The 19016-nt window shown below is 35.4% G+C and overlaps 1 protein-coding gene across 1 annotated transcript; it reads right to left on the bottom strand.

The window, feature by feature from the left end:
* Nucleotides 1–8934: 8934 nt before the first annotated feature.
* LOC147532406 (heat shock protein 70 (Hsp 70) family protein) lies at nucleotides 8935–18028 on the bottom strand. The gene is made up of 14 exons (XM_086647015.1): nucleotides 17173–18028; nucleotides 15849–16081; nucleotides 13059–13218; nucleotides 12180–12425; nucleotides 11915–12051; nucleotides 11442–11775; nucleotides 10912–11073; nucleotides 10464–10538; nucleotides 10280–10380; nucleotides 10126–10195; nucleotides 9965–10021; nucleotides 9820–9881; nucleotides 9570–9642; nucleotides 8935–9485 (listed from the first exon to the last, which is right to left on the bottom strand). The coding sequence occupies exons 1-14, from the start codon at nucleotides 17932–17934 to the stop codon at nucleotides 9276–9278; spliced, it is 2682 nt and encodes an 893-aa protein (XP_086503141.1). The 5' UTR covers nucleotides 17935–18028; the 3' UTR covers nucleotides 8935–9275.
* Nucleotides 18029–19016: the final 988 nt, after the last annotated feature.

Below are 19016 nucleotides of genomic sequence, written 5' to 3'. Positions count from 1 at the left end.
GTTCATAGAAGCATACTAGACTAAATTGGGCGTCACAAAAATTATTCAAGAGTCGCCTGCTGGAATGGTAAGTCCGCCAAGTGCAGTTCGACATTGATTCGATGCTACCAGTGAAGTACTATGTCTCTCTTCAGCTCTCTCTTTCTCTAACTCATTATCCAGACACCAGAAAACTTCCCTTCTACGACATACGACTTCTCATCCTTACTATAACTACTAGACTGGTAAGCGGAAGGTGAGTCTTGCCCATCAACGCACGATTGGTGAGTTTGAGTCCTGCTAGTATGCTATACTCTCTTTTGTGCTCTTTTTTGCGATAGATTTTGCTTAAGGTTGATGCTTGGTTACCTACCAGGGTTCTAATTCTAATTGTCTAAAAATGGTTTGTTTTCAAACTCCTATTGGAACGAATAAGAAAAGTAAAGACTCTAATAGGAAAAACAACCACATGATCCATCCATTCTTAGATCCCCGTCAGAAGAAACAATGAACACTTCACGAAGAAATTAAACAAGAACTTAGTTTAACTATGAACACAAAAGCCAGAAAAATCACAACAATTAGTCCTACAATGAGAATTATAGATACTTTCAAATTGACAGTTGGTTTACAATAAGAGAACAATTTTGAACTTCCCACTTTTGACAAATCTCTCTTCAATTCTTCACATCTTCATATTCATCTCAAAATAAGAAAACGAGAAAAAACAACAAAAAATTTTCTCCATCTTCATCTTCATTAGCTCAACCGAAAACTATGGCGCTAAAAGTATGCTCTACGAAAGAGCAAGGTTAAAAAAAAACATGTATCTTCTCCTTGCTTTCGTGGCTTCTAAATTCTAATCCAATTCGCATCCTTACATAATTGTTCACGGAAACATCTTCAATATATTTATCTAATAGTATATTTATACTATCACTTGGAAAACAACTAACAATGTCTTCAAATGTAGTCTATTTGGTGATTTAACTCTTTGGAAATTTCAGTGAGGCCTTTAAAAATCGTGAGGTCTGGGTGTGCCAGAGCGGACAGTATAATTAGCAGTCCAGAAGGTCTGTCCGCACCATCCTATAACAAATTTATAAAATTAGGTGTTTTATTGTCATTAAATCTTTCTTGTAATTCTAAACCATAATCAATTTTTTCAACCATACGAGAAAACGTTATAACTAGTTGTTATTTCTCATTAAAACAATAATTTTATAACTGTATCTTACCATAACAAATTATCAAGGAAATTTAGCAATAAAATATATATTAACCAAAATTTAAAACACAATAAATCTTGTAGAGTCTTATTAGGGATAATTACTTAATGAATCTCATTGCTCATCAAAATGTAAAAAGGCTGAAACTATCACCACCATCATCACTCTTATAGGGGTAATAAGGACTTGGTGTTTTTTCCGCTTTAATCCGATGTGGTTTCTTCTTGTCTTTTGATGAACCTGATTGCTTGGATGATTCTGATTGCTTGGATGGATCATGTGGTTGTTTTTCCTTCTCCTTTTCACCTGCATTTCGGATCCTTCTTTGTTAGACTCTAATAACCAAATTTACTATCGTAAATTACAACACCTAACTTACAAAAGTAAAGACAACACGAAGGTAAAGGAGTTCACCTTTGTTTTTATAAATTGGACTCTAATGTTTCGGACCCAAAAGAAAAATAAACGCAAACAAAAAGTACCTTTACATCCAAAGCAGGGTCGGTGATTCATCTACTTATTGCATACTTATTTTAGCTCTTTCAAATTTTGGTAATTACTAATTATTAAAGATCATAAGTGAATTTAATTGAAAGAATATCTATAATTTACTCACATAGAATATATTCTGTACTCGGATTTGCCTATTTGTTTGCCCTAAAACCTCCTTTTTTTACAAGGCTACAAAAAAATATTTGAAGTATATTTTATTTTCTTTGAATAAGTAGTATGAAAAATATTTTCTACTAATAATAGCATGATATAATATTGGATTTTTGAGTGAAAGGTCCAATTTTTGGGGGGTAAAATCAAAATAAATCCAACCTTGCCAAAAAATGAGTTTCCAGTCCAAATGTCAGGACAACTCATTGTTTCCAGATTTTTTTTTATCCCCCTCTTGCCCTTGGATGGGATTGCTGACGTTTCCTGACAAAAAAAAATACTAGATGGTAAATAAAATAATTTCCCGTACACAAGAAAATTCAAATTTTCAAATTTTTTTTAACGAAATTTCAAATTCCCGGTACAAAAGTGTCTAGTACGAAAGAAAATTTTCGCTAAATAAATAATTTCCCGGTCACAAGAAAATTCCCGGTACAAAACTGTCTAGTACAAAAGAAAATTTCCAGTAAATAAAATAATTTTCCGGTGCGTCAGACAATTTTTCAAAAAAATTTCGTTTCCCGGGAATTTTTCGGTGCCAATTCCGTAAATTTCTGAACAGTACAGATTCTGATGGACGGGTTGTCAGATTTTTTTTTAGAAAAAAAATCGTTTCCCGAGAAAATTTCGATGGCAATTTTGTAATTTATCGATGACATGAACAATAAATACTTTGTTTTCCATGGGCCATTTCGTCATTTTTTTTCCCAACCTGACTCTTTGGACCTGCCTTTCATTTTTTGGCTACCTAGGATGGGAAACTTATTTCTTCCCTCATTTTGGATGGTTAACCCAATCCCCCTATAATATTTGGGAAAGCAAATGTAAGTCAACCAAGTCAATTTATGACCTTCTGTGATGTACTAATGTATTGTCTAGGTCCACTCGACAATGTAAGTTCTATACCAGTTCAGAGGCTGATATTACATGACGTTACCGATACAATTCTTCTGAAATTAATGCCCTGTGTGAAAATGGTTTCGTCTGTTTCTTTTTGTACAAGGCATTGTAATGTAATTGCTCATAAGATCGCTAATTTTTCTTTGCTACGAAAATATAACAATATAATATAACAAGGAAGTGAGTTGAAGCTGAACCTCCATTTTGTGTTATGGACACTCTCATTAGAGAGTTTTGAGTTAAGTGGAATATTGCTCATTGCATAAAGAAAAAAAACATGAATTATCTGAACTGCATTTAACTCGTCTAATTTGTCTAGATTTAGCTAATCTATTTTGTCTGAAATATGAATTGTCTGAATTGCAAAGACCTAAAACCAATCCCAATTAACCATTCAATCAACAAACATCCCGAGTCTATTTTAATTATTTTAAGCCATGCCAATGTGTAAGGATTTGGGTGTGGTACTGTCTTCAAGTTAAGTTTTGTTATCGCCTCTTCGGAAATAACGTTCTCATACACACCAGAATCAATTCTTAGTTTACACACCTTCCCTCCGGTTGTGCAAGTAGATCCAAAAATGTAATTCCGTAACCAATGTTTCTCTTCGAGGCTACTTGGTGCATAACACGACCGTCTAACTACTAGTAGTGGTCCAACATCTCCCTCAACGAATTCTTCCGATTCAACATCATCATACACAGGATCACCAACATCTTCTTGATTTGTCTTCTCTTGTGTAGTGTTACCCATGTACAACCTCTTACCGTGAGGTCCTCCTTTTGGACATTGATTTTTCCTATGACCATGTTCGCCACATTGAAAACATCGAATAGTCGAAGCGCTAGTTTGAGACGTAGTAGGCTGATTAATTTGTTATCTCGTAGCTACTGGTGTTTGTGTAGAACCTGAAGCATTACCTCGTTGTGGATTACTACCTGTTGGCCTAACCTCCACAAGACTTCTTCCAGATATCGTATCCCAAGATGTTCCTCTACCTCTCATTTGTTCTTATTTTTCACAAATTAGGGCACGTTGATGAGCGTCTGATATCGTGAATTGATCAAACATATTGATTATATCCTCATAATCTTCCTTAAGACCACCAATGTAACGAGTGACTAACTGTTCTTCGGTTTCAGCAAGTTCATTGCGAGAAATCAGAAAGTGAAACTTAGTAGTATAATCGTCTACAGTACGAGACCCTTGCTTCAATTGTTGCAATTTCTGATACATGAACTTGGTGTAGCTATGTGGGAGAAAATTTGCACGCATATATTTCTTCATCTTCTCCCACGAAGTTACCTTTGATTTTCCTGTTCTGAACCACATTAACTTGTGTTGCTGCCACCATGTACCAGCCTTGTCACGAAGTCTAGTAGCCACAAGAGGAACATGTCTATCATGGGTTCCCCCTTAAACTCTAGAATATCGTCGACCACAGTTAGCCAGTCGAGGAATTCTTCAAGTTGACCACGCCTTCCGAATTCCAGGATATCAATCGTCAAAGCCGCTTCCCATCTTCAGGTTTGGTTCCTTCTTCCCCGAACTTCTCTAGCAAAAAGGTTACCGGAATCATCTTCAGTAGATCCATCATCCTTTTATGAGTGATGATTTGGTGAAGTCGGTTCCCTTTGACGGACAATCAATGCATCTAACCGATGCGTCAACCCTTCAGGCATTAGAGTCATCTGTTGCCGCCATTCATCAACACCGTCTAATCATTGATTTATAGCTTCAGCTCTTTCATTAACAATATCCATAGGATTCTTCCTACTTCAAGCAGGTTGTCTTCTCGGTGGCATGATTAAAGATCGACACAAGCTCTGATACCAACTGATGCAGCGCGTAGTAGGCAAGATATAAAAAGTATAGAGATTGCTCCTCTATGATTGATTAAATCAAACAAAACTTTATGCAATAAACTAAGCTCACTTAACAATGAACATATAAAGCCTATTTATAGGCTTGAAACCCTAAAATAATAGAAGTCTAAAAGTACTAAAACTCTCAAATAAGTAGAATTTAGAAGACTCCTAAAAACTAAGAAAATAACCAAAACTGAGAAACTGCTAAAAACTAGAAAATCTTACCTAAAGCAACTAATATTCTAAAACTGCTAAAACTACGAAAATATAAGATCCAGAAAATACTAAAAATGGAAATTCTTCCTGTATGTCATCTAATCATTGACTTGTCACAGTCCCACTTAGCATAGGTCATGCAATCCCTGACTTGTCACAGTCCCACTTAGAATAAATTCCTAATGCTATTGTGTCTGCTGCATCATAGGTTCAGTCCGTTGGTGAAGATTTTAGGGTATTAAATTTCACTCGTCCAAAACCAAATGAATTTTATTTTCTTCTTCAAATGGTCTTGGTCACTTAGGCTTATGTATGAAGAAAGAACATGAAGAAACAAGAGTAAAATCAAAGAAAGAAGTGAGAGAGAAGGGAAAGCATGGAGAAAAAAACCAAACAAAAAAGAGAAGAGGAATCGTGACATTAAGGACAATATTATCTGCCAACAACTGCTAACTGGTAGCCCAGTTGGTCAGTGCATCTACTCCGCAATGCGGAGGTCCCAGGTTCGATCCTATGGAAGTCCAAATCCAAGAATATTGAATTTGGGTATAAATAAAGTAGTTTATGTGAGTTTTAGACCATTTCATTCGTCGGTTAGGCCATTAATTTCGTGGAGCTTTAGGCCAGTATAATCGGCAGTTATCGTGAGACCAGTAGTAATTCAGCAGTTATCGTTCTTATCACATCGTATCGATTTATTAAAGTCTTTGTAATGACTATTGTAGTCAACATTTAAAGAAACTATTATATGTGGACTATAGGTAATAATACTAAATAGTATTGATAATGATAGTTTTATATTATTTGGAGAGGACAATGCTATCTATGGACTTCTTTCTTTTTTTTTTGTTGAACTGTCTATGGACTTCAATGTCAATAAAATTCTTGAAATTTTAGTAGTATTGATAATGATGGTAGATTTGAAGTCTATGAGAGTCGTCGTCCACTACACTGCCACGTGCCACCATAATCATTGTCAACCACCATGACCACCATTTGTCCATTTATCTCTTTTGTTGATAGCAAGGCCCGGGGGACAAGTTTGACCCTTTAAAATGTTGCAAATGATAAGCAAAAACAGCCGACCAATTTTTTAAATAACTAAAAAAGTGGTATAATATTGTATCCTAAATGCCTCAAACCAATAAAATTCATTTGTGTGTAAAGAATAATTGAGATTCAAGGTTTTTCCCCTGTTTTTCGTCTTCTTCTTCCAGATTTGTCAATAAACAAAACTCCACTAAACCGAAACTCTCCTTCAAAAGTTAACGCCTAATGCAGATTCATTTGATGAAGCTCTCTTTCAGATTGTGAACCAATCAACCATGATACTGAACCAAGTCGTTAGGAAGATGGGAAATGTTATTGAAGTATGGTTGCCATGGAGTGGTTTGGCAAAGAAGAGGATATGCCTAAGTTTTTAAATGGTTCGCTCCGATCATTGCTTAGAAACTTTATATATATATGTTTACATTGTTTGTGTCTTTCGAATTGTTATCTTTTGTGTTTGATCGATTTTATTGTTTATATTTGCATAGTTCGATTGAAATAATTACGGGAGATTTGCTGTTTGGATTCCCTATCGTACAAGGGCGGACCATAATGAAAACTTGTCTGGGTCAGGCCGGATTTTGTAATTTGTCGCCAAATGCAGGGGTAATTTGGTATTTCAAAGGTTTTGATTTTTTTTTTTTAATTTGGTCGAGTTTTAGAGAGGTTCGCAGCTTTAGGAAATAAAGAATAATCTCCGGAGAATGAATTCTTTTGAGAATCCATGTTTTTTTTTACATTCTCGGGGGAGTATTTATTTTAATCCAAAAACTCATTTGATCAAACATTGCCTCCTAATCTTCATCTTCTCTATCACCTTCACCACCACAACTTTCAGCCACCACCATTCCGGCCACCCAAAGTTATCTTATCTACTAAAGGAGCGCAATCATTCCATCATAACATGAAAGAAATTCTGAGATCAACCGATAATATTCAAATTGATATTGTACAAGAAATTTCCAGCCAAAATCTATCTTGATGTAAATAAAATGGGGAATTATAGGGCACTTCATTTCGCTACAATATTCTTATAACTCACTTTGGATGGATTAAGATGCATCGTACTACATCTCAAATAGATCATTCTCCGTGTAAAATTAAGCAGAAAATTTAGATCCAGATTTACACCTGAGATCTGTTGATGGAAAGGAAAGGATTAGTTCATTCAAAATCTAAAAAATCTGATTAGTTTTACAAGGCGAATGATCTAGTAAACCCCTCAGGAGGCAATGTTTGATTAAGTCAATTTTTTGATTAAAAAAAAGAGTACGCCCCTATATCAACGTTTATTGAGTAAATCTTTATTTCGTGGAGATTTTTTTATTCCCCAAAGTCAGCGGCCTTTAGAGAGGGAAAGTTGGGTGTGAGTTCTTCAAGGCGAGTCCTTGAAAGATTGTTTTCTTGTCTTCTATTCTTAAACGCTTGATCTCCAAAATTTGAAGGTTTCTTACTCAACTTAACTCTTTAATCTATAATATATTTTCATATAAATTTTCAGTTTGAAAATGGCCAGTGTTTTGGGGAAATAAGCAAAATTTTCGGGGCAATAAGTTTTGGGTGGAAACAAACTTTTTTTGTTTTCTCCAAACACTACCCATTTCTTCTTCCACCATCTTCTTTCTCACCAACATCAACTCCGGCGGCCATTATTTCCGGCGACAACTCCGGTCATCCATCTCTCTCTCTCTTCATCCCTCTATCTTTTTTCTCTCTCTTCATCCCTCTCTTTCCTTTATCTTCTCTTTCTCTCTTCATCCCTCTCTTTCTTCCATCTTCTCTCTCTTTCCTCTATTTTTTTTTTTTAGATTCTGGCGAAGGGACTCCCCTTCGCCGGACCTCGTCTGGTTTTCCAGACGAGTTGTCTTGTTCTACCAGACGAAGCTTCGTCTGGTTTCCAGACAAAGGGTTCCGGCGAAGGGACCATTCCCTTCGCCGGAACTTAGAGAGAGAAGAGAGAAATACAGAGAGGAGAGAGAGAAGACAGAGAAGAGAGAGAGAAGAGTTGCCAGAGAGGAGAGAGTGAGATCCGATCACCGGAGAGGGAGAGTTGGCAGGAGAAGAAGAGTTGGCCGAAGAAGAGAGATAGGGTGCGTTTGGATCGAGTTTTTTTATTTTCCACCGTCTTCCCCGGAAACTTTTTAGCTTTCCCCAAAGCGGGTGGCCTTTGAAAATTCTAAATTTTAGTTTTTCAACTTTCTCTCTCTAAGGTTTAGGTTTGTGAATCTATCTAGGTTTTGATTTAAAGAGTTGGATTGAAATCAGACAAATGTAAGTTTTAAAACTAAAAAGTCCCAATAGGGTTAGGGTTTATCTTAGTTTCTCTCTTTTCCTATGTAGTTTAGTTTCATTGAAATCAGGTTTATTAGTTGTGAGTTTATCTTCACTGAAATTAGGTTTATGACTAAATTCTAAACCCTAACTCCAAGTCTTAAATAATGAAATTAGGTTCAAGGATAATCAATGAAAGTTTTATTTGTCTTCTTTATTGACACGTCATATGCATTGTTTTTATTTCGTTCAATAATCTTTTCCTCTACTTTTGGTTTCTCTAATTAACTCTTTTTTTTTTTTTAACTTTCTCCAATTAACTCTTTTTGTATCATAGTTCAACAAAAAAAAAAACTCTTGTTGTGTCATATTTCACATTTTCTTTTATTTTGGTAAGTACCAAAATCGGAAAATGATATACTTGTGCTTATGTAGATAACTAGATACAGGCAAAAAAGATAGGTTGTTATGCACTCGATAATCTATGAACAAAAATTTAAAATCGAAACTTTAAGTGAAGAGCTTGCCCCAACTAACTTGTTATCTTGATTCCGCCCCTGCTTTCGTATAATTGACTTGTTGTTCAGACCACATTTTTTCAGTGTTACAGTTTGAACTTCCGTTTTCTAAAAAAGTTTTGAGAACACTTTGTTATTACCCAACTTCATTTTCAACTTGAAGAAGCCACAGGGAAAGGTAGAACTTCATATATTGAAAGAGCAAGAAATCTAACAGAAGAACAATATTAGAGAGAAAAATAGGAAAATTATGACCTTCGATTCACCAAGAGAGATCAAAGAATTCTGTATTATTCTATGATACAAAATTCCCATTAACTACAGTATGTGAACTGAGATTAGTATGGAAAAGGAAATATAGACTGCCGAGTCACCAAGATCTTGAAGATTGAACTCATCTATGATAATTGAATAGCGCTTCTTCCTTGACAGAGAAATGGAGCTTAGTCTACATCCTTAGAAAAACTGGCAATGTCTAGGGGAGCTCGAAACAACTATCTATTTGTTCTAGATAAAATAGAACTCAAGGTCGATGTGTAAAAAGATAAAATTACTTCCTAATGTTACCTCGACTTTTTCATTTATAACTCATCTTTAAGCTCACTTTTTGGATCGACATTGTCCTCTGGAGATGAAGTTTTATCATCTTCCACAGAAGGTTCATCTTGTGAAGAATTCTCCTCCGAAGTTGTTTTTTCAGTCTTCGCCTTCTCTTCTTTGTTTTCAGTTTCGTTCTTCGGAGGTTTCTCAACTTTAGGCTTTGGTTTAGAGATTTTATTCACTCTTGCAACCTATATAAATAAAAGTTTAGATTATCGATACAAGTGAATATCGTGTAGAAGTTATTAATATTTGAAGAAAATTATCAACAATACCTTGTTCTTTAAATCATACACTTTTTCGTAAACATCGTCGGATGAGAATGTTGGAGTACTAAATGGAGAAGTCCTGTCAAAACAAAACGAGCAACCAGCAACTTAATATTTAGGTAAATTCAAGTATAACACGATTAAATCTTCAAGTTCTAATTGATGATTAAAGACTTTCTCCGAAAAAAATTATTCGAAAGTGAGAAGGAGTTGTTCACCAACCCCATTAATATGTTTTATGAGAAGAACCACTTACGTTTTCTGTTCGGCTTCCTTCTCTTCTAACCACTTCTTGAGCTTCTCAGCCTCGCCCCGAACCTGAAAGAGCGTGCCACAATTGTTAATTATAAACATTTGTACCTCGAACAGAGAAAAAACTCAGCAGATGATTGTTAGAATACCTCATTAATTTTATCTTTAGGAATCCAAGGTTTGTTTTTCTCCCAATCACTTATAATCTGCAAAAGTTTCAGAGACGTTAAACAAAAAACTATTCGAGAAAAAAAAAAGGTACCAAGTGGTGGTTCAACACAAACAAAGTTTGTTTCCACCCAAAACTTACCTGTGGAAGTTCACCAAGATATGTTTGAGCATCCTTAGATGCAATTGGTCGTTCAGTAAGCTCCCTTAATCTGTGAATAAGATTGTTAAGATTTATTCTTTAACGATGCACAAATGAAATAACGTGCCAACGCGATGAAGAGTAAGGAAGTGACCTGAAAAATATTGGGTCATATTTAGCTTTTAATAAATCAAGGCGTTCTGTGAACTCTTTTGCATTAGCATCTTCACCATCAGTATATAACCAGTCTTGAGCCTGCAATTACAGAACATTTTGGACTTAGAAATGAATCATGACAGGAAGATAACAACGGAAAGCAAGGTCGTGCAGCGATTAACCTCTTCAAGCTTTTCGATCAAGGATTGACGTTCCTGCTCAGTTGAAATTTTCTCAATCCCCTCAGCTGAATCAAGCTGGTATAGGTTCATTGTTAGTAAATGAGGAATAATCCAGTACTCAAGGTTGCATAACAGAATATGAGAAACTTAAATATATTTAGTTAACAATAAGCAGATTCGAAACACACAAAATTTAAGAGTAAAAGAAGCAGGAGGGCAATTAAGTAGAAAATAAGGAACTATTGGTGATTTCGCCAGATGAGAAAATACAGAGCTGATATTTTGGAGATGGCAGAGGAAGAAAAAATACAAAGAAAGCAAACAAAATTGGCCAATCAAAGAACTAAAACAAGAAACTAACTGGAACCTCTTCAGCACCATGTGGTTTAGGTTTTAGACTTTAGACAAAAATAAGAAAGCTACTAAATCATGATTAAAGAGTTCTAACCTTTTCTCTAGCAGTATAAACAAAACTCTCCAGGTTATTTTTCAGCTCTGCGGTTCTTCTTCGCTCCTCATCCTTCTGGTTCAGAGCTTCCAACCTAAGTTTAGCTTCAGAAAATGATTCATCTGAAAGAGACCTTCCAGCAACCAGTGTTTTATCAACAATCTACAAATAAAAAAAAACAAAGTCAATGTATCAACCATAAATTGAAATTATCGCAGCTAAGACCTAAGTCAATTTCATAAACTTCATCTTCAACAAAATTATAGTCATACATATAGCCAATACCTATGCTCTAGTCTCAGTGACAAGTACATGTACACAATGTATCAGTGATCTCCAAAAACCTCAAATGTTAAGGACTGGCCACTTTATTCCATGTGTTAGTGATTTATTTTCTGGAAGTAATTAATGAGTATGGTTTATTTAAAAGTGTATACCACCATTGACACGATATGTTTAAGACCCTAATCCTACTTAAATATAGACCACTAAGACCAGTAATATAAGGTTTGAAGAATCCATATTTGCACCTTCAGTGGGACCCTAAAGGTTCTCTTCTTTAACTTCTTTTCCATTTCCACGCTTCCAGGCCCTTCAGTATTGGAGTTAGATGTGCTATTTGTTGTGCTGTCAATGTCCACATTGCTTTTGCTCTCTTCTGTTGTGGTTGTGGAGTCAGCATCTGTTGTATTCGCAGTACTTGCTGTGACATTTTCAACGGTCAAAGGGTCCTTTTTAGGAACTTCAACCCATTCTGAAATTTCAATAGTAGCATCTGCTCGATCAAGAGAAAGTATGCCACTTCTGCTGAGAGAGAAATGAAGATTTGCTTTGACTGGAGCTGAGAGGTTACGAGATGAATACCTAGAGAAATAACAAGATAAGACATGATACTTTAAAGTTTAGAGAATGCCAAAAGTAAAATCTTTTTATAATAAATAAGTTTCACTCTGAAACGTATTTAAAAAATTTATCAGTGAGTTCAATAATTGATTTCTCTTACTTTTCACTAGCATCGGTCAAACCAGAAACTGCATACTGGGCGAATATATCAGAAGAAACCCCTGGTGGTAATGCTCCTCCACTCTCATAACTAAGTGAAACTTCAAAATCTTTATTATGCTTAATGGACCTGAAAAGCTGTATAATGGAAGATTTACGAAATTATGAGAAAGAAGTTAAAATTAAAAAGCTTAAACGTCTAGAATCCATATCCCAATTTGTTCATTTCTGTCAAATTCACAACAGAAAAACTATCGAGCTCTTACCTTAATAGGGAGTTTCTTCATTCGTTGTACTAATAACTCTTTACTACTCCCACCAGCTAAATGATCAATACCGATAAATTCGACCATAAAACCATAGGAAGAACCATCAATCATTCCTAGCTTGCGATTCAACTTAATTCCATCACTCAGGTTGGCTGCATGAAGTGCTGCACCAAGTACTATAGCTTCATCAGCATCCAGATGTTTGTCCAAATCATTTCTTCCAAGGAACTCCTGAAGCTTAGCCTGCACAAAAGGGGATGATATGATAAATGGTCTAACAAACATGTTTTTTGATGTATGACGGTGTGTAAGAGGAAAGTGGAATCACGTAGAAGAATGCATGCACATCAAGAGGAGTTTCGATGCACATTTTGAACATTTCAAAAAGTTTAATTGCTAACAAAAAGTTTTGACTCCTTCATCTAAACAATTACTTGTACATAGGAATTCTTTGGACTCGGGCTTCATGAAATTCTAAATTTTACATGCTACATATGGACGTTCCTTAAGCCTATACATACTGTTTCTTGTTTATGCTTTTGCTACTTGATAGTTGTCTTTACACCTTACTGAAAAAACGTGGGGTGTGCAACTAAAGAGAGAAAAGTTTCACAAGGACAACAAGCAGAGAGGGCCAGACGGGGATTATGTCACGGAAACAACAATTCCTAGAACAAACAAACAAGTTCGAAAATAACAGTGACAAGGTCTAATCAAGAGGGGGAGAAGTATTTGGTTGCCAACCATATCTCAGTTCGGAGCTATTTAAAATATGAAGGAGCGCAACCAACACATTCCATGGAACAAAGAAATATAACCATGATAAATGTTTACATATCATAGTTAAAAATAACATATTAGCATGTCAATATTTACCTGTAACTTGGGCACTCGGGTTGCACCACCAATCAGCTCAACTGCATATATGTCATCAACCTTCAGACCAGAGTTATTAATCACTTCTTTCAGAGGAACTAGAGATTGATCCCACAGGTCTCGACAGAGTTCTTCAAATTTCTCACGAGTTATAGTGCTCCTAGGAGAGAAAAGAAAGCAAAAAAATTGAGTATTCATTCAAATTTAAAAATAAAAACAAATAACTGAGTTGAATTAAGGGTGCATTTGATAGTAGGAAAATTTAGTGGGAAAATCGATTTTTCGCTGTTTGGTTGGCCATTTTGGGTGCGAAAATCGATTTCTCGAGAAAAAAAGTGTGAAAATGGTCTAAATTTTTTCCCACCATTTAGATGGGAAAGATGATTTCTCACTTACTATTCATAATGCGCTCTCTCTCCTCTATTTTTAGCATCCGGTAGCTCTTCCCCTCTCTCAGACTCTATCTCTCTCTACAATTCATCTAACCTTTGAGGAAATCTAAACCCAAATTGAAATACGATTAGTAATGGTGAATCTGTTATATGGGAGGAGAGAAACAGAAATAGAAAACTAGGGTTTTCTTCAAAAAGTAGTGGTGAATCTGTTAAATTGTTTATTTATAATGGAGAAAGAGGGATTTCTTCTTCTTGTTCTTGAACTTTCTTGAATAAAGAACATAAAGAAAACAAAATTGTAAGAGAAGGTGTTGAATTTTGTAGTCATGGGGATTAGGTTGAAGCCTCAACAACAAGTTTATGAAATCTGTTAAAGCTTGATAAAATCTCAATCCCCCAAATTTGATGAAATCTTTTGTAGCTTGATCAAATCGATAGAAGAGACATGGTGGTTCCGTCGGCATCAGCAACAACTTTGTCTTCTTCTCACATCGGCATCAACTGAAGCTTGATGAAATCAATGAATTCTTGTCTTCTTCTTCTCTCATCGGCATCAACAACAACTTTTAGCGGTTCCGTCGAACCTTCTTCTCTTATCGGCATCAACAATTCTTGATTTATACAAAGATTTGATTCCATTTTGATGGATTTCCTTCTTAATTTTGGGTGGGTTTCTCTCTCTACCAAATGATGTCAAATTCTGGTTCTGTGAATCCCCAGGATCTTGGGGTTGGACGGTCCTCTTCTGTGGGCACCATTTTTTGGGGCTGGATGGTCCTTGGGGCTAGAAGATGGTCCTCTTCTATGGGCACCAATATTTGAGGTTGGATGACCCAAAAAACCCAAGGCTACACCATTTAAAAAGTCAAATTTAACTATTTTCTAAAGGCACTACGAATTTCCAACTACTCTATCAAACAGTTAAAAACATCATTCCATATGAGAAAAGGTTTGATTTTCTTACTCAAGCATTCCCACATAACAAACATACTCTAAGGGAAAGATAGTAGCAATGTAAAGTAAAACAACATATTTGAATGCTAACTACATTCCAACATGTTCATATCGAAGAAGTCAGAACTCAAAAGTTATATGTCGATCAACAGTACAACATTTTTGGGGTTGTCTATGCTTTTCCTTTCACTGGTGCCAAAATAAAAACAAGTTACTACCAAAATGGCAACCTCGGCTTAAGTTTCACGGCTAGCCTCGATTCTGTTTATTACTTTATGCACAAAGACCTAGATATCACCTTAAAGATTGTTGTATAATTGCCTCCGCTCTATTTAGTTGGGTGCCTAATAATGTGTTCAGCCAGTTTTAACATCATATAGCTACTGATATAAACAGTGTGTTTTCAGGAAAAAAGACATTACTGTCTCCAGGCTACATTTCACCTTACAAAAATAAATTCCTTGAAGCCGCAAGTCATTTTTAGAGATTGGTTACTACTACCGCAAAAGAAGCACGTTTACCCCTGAGGTTAAGTATTTCAACATGATGAACGGGTCTCATTTAGTCAAATCAAAAAGGGTTTAGCTTTACAACAAGAGATTATTTGCTTTTTTTATATGCATATCTGCACTATTTCCACACAACTGTGACTATGCTTAATCTTCTAAGCTTATAACCGCTATTTTGCTTATCAGTAACAATCATTAGAGCAAATCCAGTCCCAGCCTGTCTCAGGCCGAAAAAAACCACTTTTTTACCCAAAATTTTCTGTCTCAGCTCAGCCTAAAAAATTCAACTCCAACCTCAGCCTCTCTTGAGGCCGAAAATTTGTGCATGTGGGAAACACATGTGTGATTTTTTTTGTGGGTGTGTGATCTTATGTATGAGTGAAACATGTATTTGAACTATTTTCGAAATAATTTTTTTTTCCGAAGTCGAAGAATTATACGGAGACCGACACGTTGGTGGGATGTATTTTAATTGTTAATGAGTAGAGTTTAAAAAAATATTTAAACTAATTAAAGTTTGTAAAAAATTTAAAAAGAAAAAAGAAAAAAAAAAGGAGATCTAGCTGTTGGATTTGATCCAACGGCTAGAATCACCCCCAACATGCCCAACAGTCATGTTGGGGAACTTCAGTCGACCCTAATCTTAGGGTCGACTGAAGTGGTCGGTTGGGGCTCAGCCCCAACCGACCGTGACTGGATGGCCTGGCTGAGGCCAAAAATTTGAATTTTTGGCCTTAGCCAGGCCCGCACTGGAGTTGCTCTTACTATCATAACAGTAACAATACTATTATTATTATTATTATTATTATTATTATTATTATTTCTATTCATAAGAAGTTAATAACAATAATAATAATGATGATAGTAATCAATTGACCATGATACTGATGATGGTAATATTAATAACTTAAAGTACTTTAAATTCCACCAACCTGAAGTCACGATCATCATAAACTGATTCAACTGATATTGGAGCCACTGTGTTCGCACTTAAAATCTCTTTTGTTCGTTTAACCTGCTTCTTCAATTTAGCCATTGCCTTGGGGAACTTCCTTACGTCTACTCCACCTCCGACTTGGTTATTGAACTCATCCGCAAAATACTCCACCAAACGTAATTCCATATTCCGACCCCCAAGTTCTGTGTTCCATCTAACATCCTTGACCTGCAACAGTTCAAAGATAAGCAACTAAAAGGACTACCAGAAAAAAATAAAATAAAATAAAATGATACTGTTTAATTGACACTCATCTGTAATACAAGCCTCAAATGTTTCTAGTTCTTCAATAATGACATCGGAATAAAAAATATTATATGAAACACGAGATACTACAAATAACATGATAGCCATAATACAGTAAACCAACATTCTTAAAATAGTTATAAATGACATACAAGATTGAGAAAATCATAAGGATAGTAGCTTAAAACCCCAGATGAGCACTGAACTGTTCCATAAGTACATAAGAGATAAGTAATTTGAGGACAGGAAACAAGATAAATGAAGATTTGAACTCATCCAAAACTAAATCGTGTTGTGATCCTCCACCGCAAAACACGTACATGTTTCGGATTCCCCATATCGCTCATGGAAACCCCGTGAAATAATAGAAATCTAAATTTTGGCGCACCAAAATGACGAAAGTTCAGCCTTATCTTACAAAAAAAACCCACAAAAAGAATACGATGTAATTACTACAAAAATAGCATCCAAAATTTGATTTCCACTGAGCAGCCAAAATGTTACAGATTTTGAATGCTTGCTTAAGATAGAAAACCATCCCCATCTAAAGGATTGATTGAACATTGAAACCGAGCAGGCAGAAAATGTATGAGCTCAAATTATTTTTTTAAACCTAAACTATTTACTAAAAACAGAAATGTCTACGACATAATAAAGTAGATAAAAAGAAATCCCAGAGAAGATAAATGAAAATATAGCAACAGTCTATGCCTAATAACCTTAACATATCGATTAATCTAAAGAAAGATTGACAATTTTTTGGAAAAGGTAGAATCTAACAGCTACATTGTGTATGGTGTATCTAAACTACCCAAGGTTAACAAAAATCGCCTTCCAATAACAAAGTTTGTGCACACAAAAATTCATTATTTTCATCACGTTAACGATAAATAACATATCAAGAATATGCAACATACGAATTCATCGAAACCCAGCAAACAGATAAAACAAGATCAACAAAATGCTAGTCCTGTTAGAATTCTTATTACCCCAATTTAGGAACGAAATTTTACCTGAAATTGGTTAACTGAGACTGTCTTCCCAAATTCCTTAGTATTATAAGCCGAGAAGTAAACAAGAGTAGCATAAGTACTACTCGCACCCATATCATAAAATACAACATATCGTGATTGATTTGAAAAATCCTTATCAATCCCATATTGAAGAGCAGCACCAGAATGCTCATTAATAAGAGCTAAAACATTAATATTAGCTAATTGAGCAGCCTGAATTAAACCCTTACGTTCAGCCTGACCAAAATAAGGTGGAACACTAATAACTGCATCTTTAACCTTTAATTTTGTTTGTAATTCTGCTAAACTTGAAGCATAACTTAAAATCATAGCTACTAATTCTTCAGTAGAATAAACAGTAATACCATCATCAGTTTTAATTCCAACAGTTCCTCTTGAATCTTCAACTAAATTAAATGGTAAATATAATGAATCAACAAGATTTTTAATATAATTAAAAGGTTTTCCAATCATATCACGAACTTGTGAATAAACTTTATCAGGATACCTAGCGCTAATACCAGATGCTTCTTCACCAACAAGACGATCACCATTTTGAAATGCGACTAATGCTGGTGATTTCCTCTTTGACATTTCATTAATGGCTATAGAAATTGGTACATGACCTGGTTTTAGGTTTACAACGGCAACTTTCATCCATTCTGAACCTAGATCTATACTTGAAACAGCTGATTCTGATGAAGGAATTGATGTAATTAAGAGAATTGAAATGATTAACCCTAATTTTAACCAGATCTTCATCTTCGACCCGGTTTTCAAATATCAAAAACAAAACAGATCTAATCTCTCTCTCTCTCTCTCTCTCTCTCTCTCTCTCTGTAAAAGGGTTTAAATCATCTGCTCTCTAAATTCTGTATACAATTCTACGGAGTTCGAAATGTTTCGTCAAGGGTCAACCAATTTGTCTCTAAACTTGCTTATTCTTTATTATAAGAGTAAAGTTAATTGTCGACATAATGACTTGGCATCTGATTATTGGTCAGATTATGTGGCCTTCAATAGATTTAACCACTAGTAATCTTACATGTGGGATAGCATGTCGTTGTGTCAATTTCCTTTGTCATTTTAATAGTTGGGCCGATTGGAAGTGTCCGGGCTTGGGGCATTATTGGGTTCGGCTTGAAATAGTTTGTTCATTGTAGTTAGAAAAATTCTATGCGCACCACCTGTATTTCCACGTCCGTTGCATGAAAAATTACGATTTAAGACACTCCACGAAAGCATAAAACAACAAAAATGATGGAGCTCATAAGAACCAAGAGATTGAAACTAAAAATGAATATAGTAAGCTCCTATCTAAACCGAAATGAAATACTAAGAATCTAAACAATTTTATGGAGCCGGCAAGTGAAGATGAGAAATTGTCGATGTCGAAGAGGGGAAGGTTTTTGGTGTCCAGATAACAAGTTAGAGAGAGAGCCCACGAGAGAGAATGATTTAGAAAGCAAAGGGAAAGACTTGCTAGAAAGGAAAGGGCAAGACTCGTCGTCCCCTTACCGGTCTCGCAGGTATAGTTAACACTGAAATTGTAGAATTCTCTTATGCCAAAGTAGGCATTTAGGTTCCTATATTTATAGACTTTTAGTAACTGATTTACATAGATAAGATTTAGAAAGATATATTCTTATCAAATAATAACAGAAAATTTAAACTTATCTTATGGGTCGAATGAGTCAATATGCTCTATTACCCCCCCCCCCCCCCCCCCCCCCCCTCGAGCTAAACTTTGGAGTCGTAAAGTGAGAGCTTGCTACAAAGGAATTGGTGTCGAGATTTCACCAAACCTTTTGTAAAAATATTCGCAATCTGATTTTGCGTTGGAA

Source organism: Eschscholzia californica, unplaced genomic scaffold (assembly GCF_041429995.1).
Source record: "Eschscholzia californica isolate CP2 unplaced genomic scaffold, dmEscCali1.0.p SCAF_6, whole genome shotgun sequence".
Taxonomy (NCBI): Eukaryota; Viridiplantae; Streptophyta; class Magnoliopsida; order Ranunculales; family Papaveraceae; genus Eschscholzia; species Eschscholzia californica.
This window is presented reverse-complemented; position numbering and strand designations above follow the sequence as displayed.

Coding starts and splice junctions, on each gene's coding strand:
- LOC147532406 (XM_086647015.1), bottom strand. CDS start 17,934: ATGAAGATCTGGTTAAAATTAGGGTTAATCATTTCAATTCTCTTAATT. Junction 13,219..15,848: donor TATGATGATCGTGACTTCAG/GTTGGTGGAATT, acceptor TTTCTCTCCTAG/GAGCACTATAACTCGTGAGA. Junction 9,882..9,964: donor CTAAAGATAAAATTAATGAG/GTATTCTAACAA, acceptor ACGCTCTTTCAG/GTTCGGGGCGAGGCTGAGAA.